The 16,976-nt window shown below is 36.3% G+C and overlaps 1 protein-coding gene across 4 annotated transcripts in view; it reads left to right on the top strand.

Annotated features, from left to right (window-relative positions):
* Positions 1-16,976, top strand: part of naprt (nicotinate phosphoribosyltransferase) — an 83,451-nt gene that overhangs the window by 55,430 nt on the left and 11,045 nt on the right. For 3 of the 4 annotated variants that reach the window (XM_042056179.1, XM_042056178.1, XM_042056177.1), the window contains exons 8-10: positions 3,215-3,299; positions 9,400-9,480; positions 13,301-13,403. In XM_042056179.1, the coding sequence (XP_041912113.1) occupies positions 3,215-3,299; positions 9,400-9,480; positions 13,301-13,403 (269 nt within the window). The remainder of the gene's footprint in view (positions 1-3,214; positions 3,300-9,399; positions 9,481-13,300; positions 13,404-16,976) is intronic. The other variant, XM_042056180.1, reaches the window with a different exon arrangement.

Below are 16,976 nucleotides of genomic sequence, written 5' to 3'. Positions count from 1 at the left end.
CAGATGTAAGCAGCAACACCTCTGCAGGATATATATATATATATATATTTTTTTTTTTTTTTATTCAGTCATTTGAGCATTATTGGGGTAAGTGTTGCTTTTTTCAGGCTATGTTTTCAATGGTAACCCATTGTCAGTCAATAGTGAAAGTAATTAACTGTATAACTGTCGACTATGAGACCATGGTGAAATCAGTTTCACTTTGCCTATGAGTTCAAATAATAGATGAGTGCAGATGCATGTAGGCTATACTCTGCTAGTCAAAAACAGGTTTTAGCAAAGCAAGGTTTAGTGGAATCCCTGTTCCATACAGTCTCGCGTGCAAGCAGATTCCTTCAAATGTGCCGCTGACTATCAAAATACCGCTGTTTAAAGTTGCGCTGCTTGCTGTTAAAGGGAATGACAGATGTCATTCTCATTGGTTTGAAATGATGTTACGCCCACAACATACCCATGATTGATTTAAGATACATACACATTTTGTGATCAATAGTGTTTGATCACAAAATCACGCCATTAAAGTTAAGCTCATAAAGTCACTGACTTGGCATCTGGGAACAACTGGCCAAGTCAGTTGATGGATTTCATAACACCTTGCCAAAGGACTACAGTTGAAAATTAGCCGGCTGGCTAACACAAAAGTGTTAAATGTGTGTTGTCCTTATAAATAAGTAAGTAAATAAATAAATAAATTAAATGAAAGCAAAGGAACTTTCTTTGCTTTCATTTGATTCCCAATCAAGATACACTGGTAAAAATTACTTTACATTATTAATATGGACTTCTGGAAAGTTCAGAAATGAAAAATAATATCATGTGATAAAATATGTGATTAATTATAGAAATTTAGCGATTTAATCGCAATTTTAAAAATGTAATTGTTTGATAGCCCTACTATTTACTACAATAAAATACACTTTTAAAGGTGTAATATTTTCCATTAGTAAACTAAATTACCATTGTAAGTATGAGCAATGTAATATATTTCTTAAAATTATGCTTAATGTACATTTTGAAATACACATATATTTAAATGCACTGTTTGCAAGTACACTTACAATCACATATATTTAGTGACACCAAATACACTTTGATGGAGCAGTATAAAAAAGTATTATACTTTCCATAACTGCACTAAATGACTACTGTAAGTTACACATACTTACAGTATACATATACATATGATTAGAGTTACACTGCAAAAAATGAATTCTAACCAAGTGTTTTTGATCTTATATTAAGATTAAAAAATCTATTTGGTATTGTTTTTAGTATGAAAAGACTTACCTAACGCCCTCTCAAAACATCATTTTGACTTAATTTAAGAAGACTTTAACTTATTTTAAGGAGTCTTATCAAGACAAATTTGCTTGTTTTTAGGACAAATTTGCTTAACGCACTGGCAGACAAATTTGCTTGTTTTCAAGATGAGATGTTTTAAAATAATTTTTTTTTTTTTTTTAATTAAGTCAAATGATTTCACAAGAAAGCGCTAGGTAAGTCTCTTTATACTGAAAACAATACCAACTAATTTTTTTTATCTTGATATAAGATTAATAACACTTGGTTAGATTTTGTTAAATAAGCAGTTTTTGCAGTGTATATACAATTTAAAATACACTTACAATAAAATACACTTTTTAAAAGTACACAGATATGCCACTTCAAGTGTTATATTTTTATTTATTTTATTTATTTTTTTAAATTATATTTATTTCAAGAATACTGATGCTGTACTTAATGACTTTTAGATTGTATTAGATAAGCAGTTTTTGCAGTGTACTTGCACAAACTGGCTCTCCCACAGCATCATGCATACTGCTGTAGCATTTATTTTAGTTTAAACACTGCAAAAACGTATTACCTAATAAAATCTAACCAAGTGTTATTAATCTTATATCAAGCTCAAATACTCTAGTTGGTATTATTTTCAGTATAAAAAGAGACTCACCTAGCACTTTTATGTAAAATCATTTCACTTCATTTAATAAGAGTTTGACGTATTATAAGATGTCATCATGAAAACAAGCAAATTTGTCTGCCAGTGCGTTGAGCAAATTTGTCTTGATAAGACTCCTTAAAATAAATCAAACTCTTAATTAAGTCAAAATGATCTTTCGAGAGAGGTAATTCTCTTCATACTAAAGCCAATACCAAAGTTTGATCTTAATATAAGATTAATAACATTTGGTTAGATTTTATTTTTTGCAGTGAAGCACGATATATTTCTGAAGAAGACATTATGTTGCCTCAGACTTATTGCACATCTTTTGAAATTTGATTTGAAATAATCAAATAAGTTCATATGAACTTAAAAACAGCTCTGAAATGCAAAATCAGTCCCGGCGTCATGGGGGGGCTTTGGGGGGCCAGGCCCGTCCTGGAAGTCCTCTGTGCCCGCCCTGGACGAGCTTGGCTGCACCAACCAACCCCAATCCCATAGATTGATTTTGAACACTTATTAAATGTAGGCCTATATTACACGTTTGTCAATCTAGCAAGTAGCAAATAAAACTTGTAAAATCTGTATTATTCGTAGCTAATCAATCAGGAACATTAGGTAAGCCCTGAAAGTGGTTAGCAAATGAACAAGGATTTTGGTTTTATCTGCGGATTTATACACGCATCTCAGTTCTAACACACATATCCCCTCTCGCTTTTTCTCTCTCCATCTCTGCGCACGGGGCTCTCTTAAACAATTGCATCTACATTTTCATATTAGAATGTTTTGTCAAGTGTAAGCTTAAACTACCGTGATCAATTTAAATTCCCGTGCCCTCCCCCTGGAAAGGTGTAATGCCCGTCCGTGAATTTGTGTCTGCCGCCGGCACTGTGCAAAATAATAGAATTTTAATAATGTGGTAGAATATGTGATTAATCACAATTAAAAAAAAAATGCTTGATAGCCCTAACCTTTATGTAATGTTATAATAAACTCGTATAGCTAAGTAGTACACTTTTTGTTATATGTTTAGTTTATAAGTTAAGTACACATAATTTAATTGGCCTATGTCATCGAATTGTAACAGAAACAATATCTTACACATCCCAAACTGGCCTGTTGCAAGCTCCCTTGAAAATGAATAAGGTTTTAATGAGAACATTTGCTTGCTTGGAAATTCAGTGTAAATATGTGTCATTGTATATCCTTAGTCCATATATAATTATACTGTCAACGGTCACTTTTTTTCATTATGCTTATTGCATGTTTTAGTTTTGAAATAAAACAGTTCCTGTCCTTGATCATCATTGGCTCCAATGGTGTGTCCGAGCAAAGTCTTGGTGATCTCAAAAAGAAGGTGAGAATTCATTGTTTTCATAATCTTCTTGTCAGACATGTTGAAAGTAATAAGAGGACTTTACTTAACATTTCTCCACACTTCTAGCCTGGAGCAGTCATAGAACAGTTGAAGCTGGAGCAAGAAGAACCTGTATATACATTTAGAGTAAATACATTGGCCCTCATTTATGAAACAGTAGGACAGGTGTATGCTCATTTGAAGGCATAGCATGGCTTTTATCAATTTCAACGTGAGCATTGGCTACGCTCAAACCTCACGTGGAGTCTCAACTCGTTTTTGAAGTGGCATAGTGAGTGGATCGTGAGTAAGGTTTAGTGGGGTGAGTGTCACAGTAGCCAGCTGCTCCGTATCTGTGCAGTATGTTGTATGGGTAATTCTGTGTCAAATCTGATAAGGTTGTTGCTGCACCGTCTCAGAAAAATCATATTGTCTGGTAATCAATGAAAAGTATTATTCATAGGCAGCCCAAACTTTATAGGGTGGAAGACAAACATGTTCTTAGTATGACTGAACCATTAAAAGTTTGTACAGCATTCTAATTGATTTTCTACAAGGCCAAAAAGAGGGACAAGGGTAGTATAGGCATTTGGTATGAATCATTATTTTTTTCTTTACATACTATATTTTATTAATGTTATACCACTATTTGAACTCTCCACATATAATGGGATTAAACAAGGGGAGGTTGTGTTTTGGTCATTTTCATAGGATTAAAAAACTATTGGTACAACATTAATAAAATATAGTATGTAATGAAAAACATAATGATTTATACCAAACGATGCGGAATGACCCGTATGCAGTTGGTAAACCTCCCTCCCGACGCCTTAAGAGTGCTAGTGAGAAAGCAAGCAGCCTGGGCTCTTAGCTCGATTGTTAGCGCTCGACTCCCGATCCAAGTTGCTGCTGTTGGGCTTCAAGTATGGGCGCAGGGATGAACAGTGTGGCTCAACGCAACGCAGGATACACCAGTGACGCATCATTCCCATACTTCAGATGGATTGGTGGGGCATAAAAAAAAAGGTTTGGTTCCTGTTGGTTGTCAGTTGAGGCCATGGGTCGGTAGGGATTTTTTTTTTTTCCCCAGTGGCATTAAGGGATAGGTAGAAAATCAGTCCCTCCAGGATTTCGCGAGGTTTTTTAAGACTGTTGCGACCTAAAATGCCTGGATGGAAGTTGCGGTGTTTTTAGCTGCTTCTTGCGGAGAAATTGCAGGAGGAAGTGAAAATTGGAAAAATATTTGCGAGATTTTTTTATTTTTAATTTAGGGCAATTAAGGTTAGTAAGACCAAAAACACACTGATCATCTTGATGCTTATTAAAAAGGATAATCAAAGGTAAACAGTAAGGATTACAGAAAATCAAAGTAGGCCTACTTTATTTGTGAAAATGCTTTGACTGAGGTAATTCACAAAGCAGTATAACCTTTCGTAGAACTGTCCAAAAAAGACAGTCATCTAAAGAGATGGCATCATGTCTTATGTTTCAATACATTCATATATTTTGTAATTCATATTAAGTTAATATCTTTTTAACTAGAAAACGCAATTCCAGGGAATTACTAGTGCATGAAAATGCAAAACATATGGTGTGAAATATATTGTTAAAACAGATGATGTGCTAATTGGCAACCAACATGATGAGGTTTAATATAGTTGGAATTACTGAACTAGGTAGATGAGGTTTAATATAGTTGGAATGACTGAACAGTTAAATAGGTGGATAGTTTAAAAGGTTTAATTATTTGCTAGGTAGATGAGGTGTAATATAGTTGGAATGACTGGACAGTTAAATAGGTGGATAGTTTAAATGGTTAAATTATTTGCTAGGTAGATAAGGTTTAATGTAGTTGGAATGACTGAACTAGGTAGATGAGGTTTAATATAGTTGGAATGACTGAACAGTTAAATAGGTGGATAGCTTAAAAGGTTAAATTATTTGCTAGGTAGATGAGGTTTAATATAGTTGGAATGACTGAACAGTTAAATAGGTGAATAGTTTAAATGGTTAAATTATTTAATAGGGAATTATTGTAGCAAGGACTTTTATTTTGAAACACTTGTGGACAGAGGAAACGGTTGAACAGCATGTGTAGTCTTAAGAGAGTGAGACTGTATGCTTAAAGCCTGAGAAACTGACAGTTGATCCAGGTGGCCTGGCCACCTGGCAGAAGATTCTAATTGCTGTGATGTCATAAAGGCCAATAGTAAGTCTATGGGGAAATTTTAATAGTTTTTAATTAATAGTTTAAAAAGTATAAAAGTTACAAAGTTGGAAGTACAAAGCACCCATGTCCTAAGTAAGACCTACGTGACAATGTTTGAATGAAGTTTCTACGTTAAATGGTTGAAGCTGCATTAAACACGTTAGAAGAAGAATGCTAGAAAAGCATTTCCTGAAGGAAATACAGTGCATGAAAATGCAAAAATATGATGTAAAATATCATACAAAGTAAAAACAAACTATATTGGTTACTAGGTAGATGAGGTTTAATATAGTTGGAATGACTGAACAGTTAAATAGGTGGATAGTCTATATGGTTAAATTATTTGCTTGGTAGATGAGGTTTAATATAGTTGGAATGACTGAACAGTTAAAGGAGAATTCCGGTGTGATATTGACCCAAAGTGTATTGAAACATGATACCGAGTGTGAACGTATGTCTCATAGCCCATCTCGGCTTGTCCCCTGCTCTCCACACTTCATTGATAGACTTCCGAGGGCCCTGACATTTAAAACGAGACATTGAGAACTTTGAAAAAGCACTGGTAGTTTACTTACAAGACGATTTATACAGACAGTATCTTCACGAAGTTTAGCGTTTGCAGCCATCTTGAATTTAGTCACGATAAGTCGAGCAACGAGTAAGAATGAACAGGTATAATAAGGGATCAGATTCCAAAAATAATTCAGTGGAAATGCATGGATTCCAGTTGCTGCTACTGTAAGAAACTGGAATCCATGCATTTCCACTGAATTATTTTTGGAATCTGATAAACTACCAGTGCTTTTTCAAAGTTCTCAATGTCTCGTTTTAAATGTCAGGGCCCTCGGAAGTCTACTAATGAAGTGTGGAGATACATTGAGCCTCGTAAATGGGTGTAAAACAGTGATTTATTTGCATGGCTAGCCCGATGCCGAAGCACCACTATTGAAAAAGCTGTTGGTAGCATTGGCTAACTAGCGCCAGATTTTGGAGTTCAGGGGACAAGCCGAGATGGGCTATGAGACATACGTTCACACTCGGTATCATGTTTCAATACACGTTAGGTCAATATCACACCGGAATTCTCCTTTAAATAGGTGGATAGTTTAAATGGTTAAATTATTTAGGTAGATAGTTGACAATAACTGACAGTTGGAATGGCTCTAATGTGTGCTAGCAGTTATGCTAACTATGTTAACAAAGATAATAATGCTAACTAAGTTACTTAGTTAACTTAACTAATGTTTTCTAACAGTTTTAAAAAAAAAATGCCTATAATGTTGTTAACTATGTTAACTAACAATGCTTACCATGTGACTTAGCTAACTTATCTAATAATTCATAACAGTTATGCTAACCATGTGACTTAGCTAACTTAGCTTATCATTTTTAGTAGTTATACTGACTATGCTAACTAGCATGCTAACAATGCTAACATGCTAACTATGCTAACCATGTGACTTAGCTAACCTAGCTAATCATTTTTAGCAGTTATGCTAACTAGCATGCTAACTATGCTAACCATGTTACTTAGCTAACTTAGCTAATCATTTTTTAGCAGTTTTGTTAAAAATGCTAACAATGTTAGCAATGCTAACTATGTTAACCATGCTAACTAGCTACAGTGGGTCGGAGTCATAGTTGATGACAAGTAACAGTTACAATGGCTGAACAGTTAAAAAGTTCAGTAGTTTAAAGGGTTACATTGTTTAACAGTGAAATATTGTAGTGAGGACTTTTATTTTGAAACAGTTTTTGGCAGAGGAAGCAGTTGAACAGGATGTGTAGTCTTAATAGGGCCAGTTTGTATGCTTAAAGCCTGAGACTGGCAGTTGGTCCAGGTGGCCCAAACACCTGCCATAGGATTCTAATTGCTTAACGGCCGTATTATGATGTCACAATCGGCAATGTTAAGTCTATGGGGATTTTTAAAAAGTTTTTCTTTTAATAGTTTAAAAAGTATAAAAGTTGAAAAGACATCTGCAGCTTGGTCCGTTTGAAGACCTACGTTACAAAGTTTGAACGAAGTTTCTAAGTTAAACTGTTCAAGAGAAATTGCGTACGGAAAAAGTGGTAAGCGGAATAATAATAAGAAGTTGTTGATGTTGTTGCCTTGGAAGAACAGTACAGTGCATTTTCATGCACTGTAATAAGAAGAAATCGGATAACAATAGAGTGCATTTCCATGCACTCTAATAAAATGCCTTGGAATAACAGTACAGTGCATTTTCATGCACTGTAATAAGAATATTAATAAGAAGAAGCCTAGGAAGAACAGTACAGTGCATTTTCATGCACTGTAATAACAAAAGTTGGAATAACAGTACAGTGCATTTTCATGCACTGTAATAATGCATAGTCTGTGGCCTGCATAATTACTAATAGCCAAGTAAGTATCTAGTAATTTCATATTGATTTAAACTATTTGACTACACTTCTCTTTAATGTCATTACATTGGTGGTGTACGTCTAATTGACTGCCTACCCCTTTAAGGACGTGAGAGTAGCCTAATTACATTTCTGAGTGGATTGGAAAGCTTGCATCTCACTGTGTTCGGCTACGAGTGTAAATCACTTTTTGCATAGTGCATTACGATATGTGGATGCAATTGGGAATGTCTTCTAAAAATAAATGAACTGTTAAATAAAATGTTAAAAAAACAACTCGAATGAAATCATTCTTGGATCTTAGAAGAGGTAAATGTCTTGCAATTTTATTCATTTCTATGATTTTGGTAGCACTACTCAAACTAAGCCCACAAGCTAGCAAACATGACATAAGCTAAAAGGACATATCCAGGTAAACGTTTGCCGATGGGTTGCATAGCCTACTCAAATGTCAGTAAACCAAGTAGGCCTTAATTAACTTACTTTCATAGGTAGGTTAGCAACACCAGGTTGAGAGATGCAAGTAAGTAAGCAGATCATTAACGTATAGCCTTCTATTTATTGTCATCAAAACTGCAAAGGAACGAACACGTTAGGGCAGTCTTTGGTAAGTAAGTGTGGCATCTGGCTCAATATTCTGCGCGAGGGACTGTTGTGGTAGGTGAAATTTCACGGTGAAACTACGATGATTGGTCAAATTTGCAAAAAAGTTGCGGTGTTTGGACAAAATTGCGAGTGTCTTGGTAAGTGACGAAAACAATCGTCTTTGTGAACAGCTGTGCATAGGCTACTTTGTAAAAGAGAGAATACACTCATCCCTATACATAATGCAAGGGGTAATTAATGTACTTATAGTTCGCCTTTTATTTGTGGATTTATTTAATGTAGCCTAGACTATTTAGTGTTATTTCTTCCCCAAGCTCATAAAATAAATTTGGGTCGCACATAAATTGACAGGGTCGGTCGGAAACCAGAACCCAAGAATTTTTTTTTTTATGCCTGGAAAGGGTTCAACAAAGAATATGCGCCAAAAACGGCAAATTCCCAAGTTTACATTAAAACTATTGGACATGAAAGGCCACATGGACTACAAACGAACTACAAACGAACTACAACGTGACGACAAAAGTGATGATGAGCCCCTAACAGGGCAACTCTGTTAGCAAAATCTAGCCCCAGTTTCCGACCTCTGACTCACACAACGTGACGTGAATGACGCGGAATGATGATGTTTCCACTTGGAAAAAGGTTTTTCCGAAGCCCATGAACACTAGGTGAGATCCATGAATAAGCTTTTGATGAGTGACGATGCGCTTTTGACTGTCATGATAGGGCCCTTTATCCTAAAGGTAATGTTGAAGCTTTTCGACTGAAATATGGATACAGTGTACCAGGTTGATATCAATTATTGCACTTATAGCAATGTGCAGGCTATGGAACTGTCCACCATGTATTGCAGGCATAATTAACCTTCCACTGATTGTGTGCATTATTTCTTTTTAGAAGAGTGAGATTGATATGATGGGCGTTGGAACTCATCTGGTTACCTGCACCCATCAGCCATCCCTTGGATGTGTGTATAAGGTGTGTGTCTGTATGGTATTATGCTGGCCATGGCTACCCAAGGAAAATGTCTTGTCTCACAAGAAATAAATAATTTCTCACCTATTTCTCCTTATGTGAGCTAATAATAGATGAGCCAAGAGGAGGGCTATTTCTCTTGTGTGTCATGCATGTACATGTAAATCGTAAATGTGACCCTGCAAGGCGAAACCAGTCGTCTTGCACACACTGCTATTTTGAGGAAATCCACGATAAACAAACGTACGAGTTAAAATGTTGAATTTCACGTTTTTGCATAATTTGACAGTATACAGTCTAGAGCCCGACCGATAAAGGATTTTGAAGGCTGATACCGATACAAATATTTGTTGATTTAAAAATCCGATATTCGGATATATCGGCCGATATATATATATATATATATATATATATATATATATATATATATATATATATATATATATATATATAATTATTATAATTTTTTTTTTTTTTTTTTTTGAAACGCGCAACAAAACATTAACAGATTTCCTTAACATTAGTTATTTATGAGTATTGACTAAAATAATATGATGATGCATTTCAAAAACAAACTTGTTTATTTTTAAATAATATTGTCACAGTGGAACAGAGGAACATCGAAATATATTAAAGTTCTAATAAATAAAATGTATAAAAATAGAAACTTAGTCTTTTGAACAAAAACATAATAACAACCAAATCAAAGTTACCAGTATTAAAAGACTTAGTAAGCTTCATAAATATAACTTTGAACTAAGACTTAATAATTACAAAAAATAATGATGACATTATTACTATCATCATCATTTGTATTATCATTAAACAAGATAAAGGTCACTCTTAAATGTTTGAGTGTGCGTGTGTAATAATTAGTCCCTATTGCCTTATAAGCTACCTTATAATTACAATGTCAGCTTGCTTATCCCTTTACCTGCACTTTTAAAATTATTTCCATCAAGCTACATCAAACCATTTTCAATCATCAGTTGCTGCCTGCCTTCTAAAACCTACTATTTAGTGATCTAAATCCATTATGTAACTCGTTAATGCTGCAGCTGAACGACAGTCTGAAACGCACTTGGCGTCATTGGATTTCTCACACGTGTAAAAGAAAAGCTAACTTTTATGCACAAGCTACGTTTGATACTTTTTCTCTATGTCTAAATGTTCACTCCTCGCACGTCTAACTTACATTTTACAATGCAGGGACTGTAACTACAGACACTAGTTATAAATCATTACTTTATTTAGGCAGAATAAGTTCGTTGTGGTTTCCAATCTCATTAATGTTAACGTTAGCGGTCTTCCACTGATATTTGTGGTTAGCTAGTCTATGATGAGCCCTAATTTAGCAATGGATAACGTCATACTGCAAATTGTAAAACATACGCTTTCAAAATAACAGGCCGGGGAGAGATGATACGTCTCACGCTATTAAAGAAATACATCTTCAGTCACATTGTCAAAAGTTAAAAGGACAGACAATCAACTACACTGTAACAACGTAACGTAATTACTAGCTAATTCCGCTTCACTCGACTTATTTAACAGCAGCAAAACTGGACATTGTTTTCAAGAATTTTGTCATGCTTATTTGAGTTAAGAGAACTGATGGGGATGTTCTTTTAATTGTTATTTCAAGCAATGTATGTCTCGTGACCAAATCACCATGAACACACTTCACTGATGATCTCACTCGCGGATAACTGGTTCTCTCTGCCCGACTGTACAAAACTATACAACGCCAACACTCATGACATGGTTGAAGGGTGTTTTGTCCGTTTTTATTTTATTTTTAAAATATTCATTTATCGGCCATTATAAATGCCGATACCGATAGTTTGGAAAATGCCTAATATCGGCCGATAATATCAGCCCGCCGATAAATCGGTTGGGCTCTAATACAGTCTACACTTTCATATTGTGGACAAATTTCACGAAAAATAATAAATACATTTTGACTGTTAAACCCTGACTTTTTATTTAGGTGAAGATTAAACACATTAGCAGTCATTCCATTTGTCCACGCCGCTATAAGGTTTTACGGCAGAGCTAAAATGTAGCCTACTCATTAGGCTACTCGTTACTCAATGTTTAAGCTCTCTACCCTTCTTGCCAGATGTAACCGAATATGAATGTGAAAGACTTGCCTTTCAGGGCACGAACGGTCAAAAGCACGAACTTTTAGAAATATCCTGGCGTCATTTTACGGACCAGAATAAGTTTTCCATTGACGTAGCAGTAGCACTTTTCAAAAGTGGGCCTATAGCCTACACAATCTGTACATAGAACTTCTTCTCCCCTTACTTCCCCCGAAATACATTAATTATATTCTATAGTGACACCATATGACCGTCCCTGGTATTAACTAGGGGGCAGAAAAAGACACTCACTCGGTTGATAAAACTGGACATAGTCATCCGCTTCAAAGTCATGCTACCGTAAGTCTAATAATAACACACTATCGCACGTTACAATTTACTTAAAAAGGTGATTTTCTCTTCTTCTGGTGTATCGTGACGGGAGACCCATGCCAACTTTGGATGCGGTTATCTTAGAGATACTTTTTGCAATACCCTCGATATGCATATCGTTGGAAAGCTTAGTCAATGACCGTTCATGTGAGCACATTAACTTAAAGGAAAATTCCGGTTTTTAGCACTTTGAGTCCCTTTTCTGGTTTGTTTTGGATGAACTAGAGTGGTGGACACCGAAATTTTGATGATTGGTCCTGTATCGACTTTTCTGGCTCGTTTTGAATCGCCTTTGACTGCTCAGAGTGGCTGCCAACAGGCATACTGTAGGCTACTCAAACATGTCCTAAAACAACCCTTAACGTTCGTTTTCAAAACTGTGCAACTCACCGAGTGGTTAGTGGAATTATTCTTTATTGCTGCAATGTTGACAAGTATTTTTATCTCTTGTACTGTAAAAGTATTAAGAAATGTAATGAAGTAATCTTGAATCTGAACTTGAGTGCTCGACTAAGCTTTAGCTGTGAGTCTCAGATGTTTATCATGCAGTTTTGACACATATAGCAATCAGAAAAAGACAATAAAGTTTGGTACTTTAAAATGGTACCAATCAGCCAAAATCAGCTGACTGAATCATGGACTATAAGCAAATGTCCTTCAGAGAAAAGAGCTAGCTTTGAAAATAGTCTTAATTTCATGTCCTAGAACAATGCTACTATAGTTCACATTCAACAATAAACCTATTTTCTAATATCTGTTCCATTCTTAATCCACATCCTTGACATCTTATTCAAACTGTATATGCTGATAGACCAGAACAAACCTACTTCCTAATTACACATACATTCTTTAAAACAGTACCTATATACTGTAGAAGCTAAGCTACTGACAACAGCCAGAACGCAAACACTATTACTGACCAGCCAAGTTAGCTACACATAATGCACAATTAGAAAAAATACTGGATCGCTGACTGTACAATAAACAATCTGGAAGGAAGAATAAAACCACTGGTCATCTTACTGGTCAACATAAGATAAGGGATTCCCAGTTCTCACCACTATTTGTTTCCTTTTCCCTCTTCTATTCTTTTTGTCAATGCTTTACTTCCAGCATTAGACTTTACAGAGCACTTAGTTATATTTCATGGTATTGCTAATGGTATTGGGGGCTCGAAAGGGGGTTTACTCGTTACTGTAGTATTCTGGATGCAGTCAAAAATGCAGGACATTGTCTCAATATGCGGGGCATGGGACAACGGCTCAAAAGGGTGTACAGTACAACCTAAAGTGGGACAGATAGTCACGCTAATAACCACTCATGCTTATCTTTTAATTTTTTCTCAGCTGGTAGAGGTAAGTGGTCAACCCAAGATCAAGTTTACTGAAGACCCTGAAAAGACCACTCTCCCTGGCAGCAAAAATGTTTACAGACTGTTGGACACTGAGGGTGAGTCGATGTGCATATTTGCAGGGCTTCAATTTTACAGAATTGTATTAATCCAGTAGGGTTATTTAACATTACTACTTGCCCACAAATTATACATTTTCTTAAAACTTGTGGTGGCTCCTGTCAAATTTCTCAGGGGGGCAGCAAGGGGGGCACACTTTTTTTTTATTCGGGGGGGGGGGGGGTGCAGTTGATGAATTAATAGCCTATAGCCTAATGTTAACCGTGACCGCGAGTAGGCCTAGTGTCTCCGAGACCCAGCTGTGTTCTTACTGTACATTATTAAGGCTCTTATGCATGTTGCTGCTGATAACTTTGCCTGTCTAACGAATGTTATCTCCGCGATTTAAGATTGTTTCTGTAATGTACGCAGTTTAATTTCCCTATTTTGACAATCGGCTAGCCTAACAAACGCATTTCATTTGAAAAAGCATCAATCGCTAACAACCAAGTGCACCTACAGCTCTAACACATCCAAAAGGGTAGAGGCTTCCAGAATATGGCATCATAACTTTTTACCGTTTAGTCTGTGCATCAGCACAGCCTACGACGATGTGAACTAGTGACAGCTGTTGTCACACCTATGCTCCTGTCTCCAAATAGTGTAGACTAGGCCTACTTGCTATGTCGCTTGATTTTCTGTAATAAATGCAGCCTGTAGCCTAGGTTACTTCAGCAAACCCAGACCAGCTGTGGCATCAGTTTCGCTTTTAAAACGCAACAGTGTAGCGTGAGCGGGAGAGTGCCTGTTGCAGGCTATTGAATTTACAGCGCATGTAAGCGCACTGGACCTTACTTAGTAGAATCCCCCCCCCAAACAAATCAGTACAAATAAGCATCGTTAGGCTATACAACAATTCAGCCTTTGCGTTCGTGGCAGCCATGAGCCGGAGCGACCGCTTATAAGGCTAGCCTAGGCCACGGAGGGGAGTCTCCGTTGTGTGTGTGTGAGAGCGGGGCAAGGAGAGGCTATGTGAGTTTTATGCAGCTGCATGTAGCCTAACTAACGAAAGAAAACCATATCTACGTGAAATAACAAAATAAAATGCATTGCCCCCCCCCCCCATTGGTAGGTGACATGTTCAATGCGTAAATTAACCTGCTAGCAAAGTCAGCTAGCTAACTTTGAAACATTGCAATGCATTTATTTTATGGTCACCACCAGATAGCAACATCATACACAAATGGTTCTTTAGGCAGGCAAGGCAGTTATATTTATATAACACATTTTGGGCACTAAAGCAATTCAGTGTGCTATACACCATCGGAGACAGAGAAGTAACAAATAAGTAAAAACACAGCTAGACAATTCATAAAATTCAAAAAATCAGTCAAGCAAATAAAAAGAATTAGAAATTAAAAAATGTATATAGAAGAGTCAACAGCTGGAACAATAAAATGAAACAGTAATGTAGAGTAAAAAGGATCATTAAAAGTCATAAAAATACATAATAAAAAGTCATAAAACAGAAAGTACAGCCAGATGAAATGAAAATAAATAAACAAATAGATAAATAAATACTCTATGAGAAAACAACTGTGAATAGTTTAGTTTTGTGTCATGGTTTAAAAATGGTGGCAGTTGGTGGCATATTTAATTTCGTCGGGGAGTTCATTCCAAAACACTTTGTAGCTGAATGCTGCTTCAAAATGTTTTGTTCTGACCAGGGCTGTTCTCAACAGGTGCTTCTCCTGTGATCTAAGAGGTTGGTTGTAGCATGTCCAGGAGGTATATTGGTCACAACTCATTCAAAGAGTAACAGACAAGCAGCAGTACTTTAAAATCAATTCTATACATAACTGGAAGGGATTTAAGTATAGGAGTGATATGTTCTGTTGTTTTTGTCAGAATTTCAATTAAATTTCCTAGGTTACTATTTCTTATTACAGTGCATGAAAATGCACTGTACTGTTCTTCCTAGGCTTCTTCATCTTATTATTCCGCTGACCACTTTTTCCGTACTCTATTTCTCTTGAAGCGTTTAACTTAGAACCTTCATTCAAACTTTGTAACGTAGGTCTTCCAATGGACCAGGTTGCTATGACTTCAGATTTTTTAAACTTATACTTTTTGAGATATTAACAAAAAACTAGCAATGCAATTCCGAGGAATTACACGAGGGGATGCAATTTGCTGGCTATTGAGCTAGCTGCCAGCTGGTTGGTAGGGTAAATGTGATGCCTACAAAGGTGCTTTTGAGTTGATTGATTACCCTGGCAGCAAATTACTGTACATTTGCTGCTGCTAGGGTGCATCTAGATTTCTAGGATATGCTTTAGGAGTAACCAAATTTGAATCTTGTGTGACAAGGCGTTCTTGACATATCACACTCACACTCAAGTTTTTGACCTTGACAGTTGACTTTTGATGTCCAACATCAGTCCATACAAACACTCATACAAAATTTGAAGCATGTGCGTCAAGCCGTTCTGGAGATATAATGCTGAAAGCAAGAGATATGGCTGGGTGTTTTATTTTGACACACAGGAAACACTTCAATAGGATGTGTAGTTCAGGGAGAACCAGATTGTATGCTTAGAAGCTGAGACAGTTGGATTCCTCACAGGTGGCACCTGTGCCAGTGTTCTGATTAGCCCGGGAACAACTCCTGGAACTACTTAATGAGCGCAGCTGGCTCTATTATGATGCCACAGCCTCTATTCAAGTCTATGGGGAAAAAATACACTTTTTAATGGCAAATATCTCAAAAACTATAAACTTCTCAAAAATAAAAAAGACAGGCCGGTAAAACCTGGAAGATCTACGGAACAGTGTCTCAACCAAGTTTGTATGTTAAGCAGTTTGGGCTGAATTAAGTCCACAAAAAGGTAAGAAGAATAACTAGAAATGCAATTCCAAGGAATTACCAGTCCATGAAAATGCAAAACATATGATGTAAAAACATGCCAGTTAAAACAGATAACTAAGCTAAGGGCAGCCGTGGCCTACTGGTTAGCACTTTGGACCTGTAACTGGAGGGTTGTCTGTTCGAACCCCGACTAGTAGGCTGAAGTGCCCTTGAGCAAGGCACCCCTCACTGACCCCTCACTGCTCCCCGAGCGCCGCTGTTGATGCAGGCAGCTCACTGTGCCGGGATTAGTGTGTGCTTCACCTCACTGTGTGTACACTGTGTGCTGTGTGTGTTTCACTGGGATTGGGATAAATGCAGAGACCAAATTTCCCTCACAGGATCAAAATAGTATATATACTTATACTTATACTTATGTTTGATAATAGTTATGTTAACAATGCTAGCAATGTTAAATATATTAGCCATGGTACTTAGCTAACTTAGCTAATGTTTGTTAGCATGCTAACAATGTTAACTACTATATTAACCATGTGACTTAGCTAATGTTTGCTAGCAATTATGCTAACAATTTTAGCAATGCTTATAATGTTAACATCTTATTTAGCTAACTTAGCTTATGTTTGCTAGATATTATGTAAATAATGCTAATTATGTTAGCAATGTCAATGATGTTAACTATGCTAACCATGTTACTTAGTTAACTCAGCTAATGTTTGCTTGCAGTTATGCTAACAATGCTAACTGTAACAATGTTACTTAG

Source organism: Alosa sapidissima, chromosome 12, assembly GCF_018492685.1.
Source record: "Alosa sapidissima isolate fAloSap1 chromosome 12, fAloSap1.pri, whole genome shotgun sequence".
NCBI lineage: Eukaryota > Metazoa > Chordata > Actinopteri > Clupeiformes > Clupeidae > Alosa > Alosa sapidissima.
The sequence above is the reverse complement of the archived record's forward strand: the minus strand, read 5'-3'. Positions and strand labels throughout refer to the sequence as shown.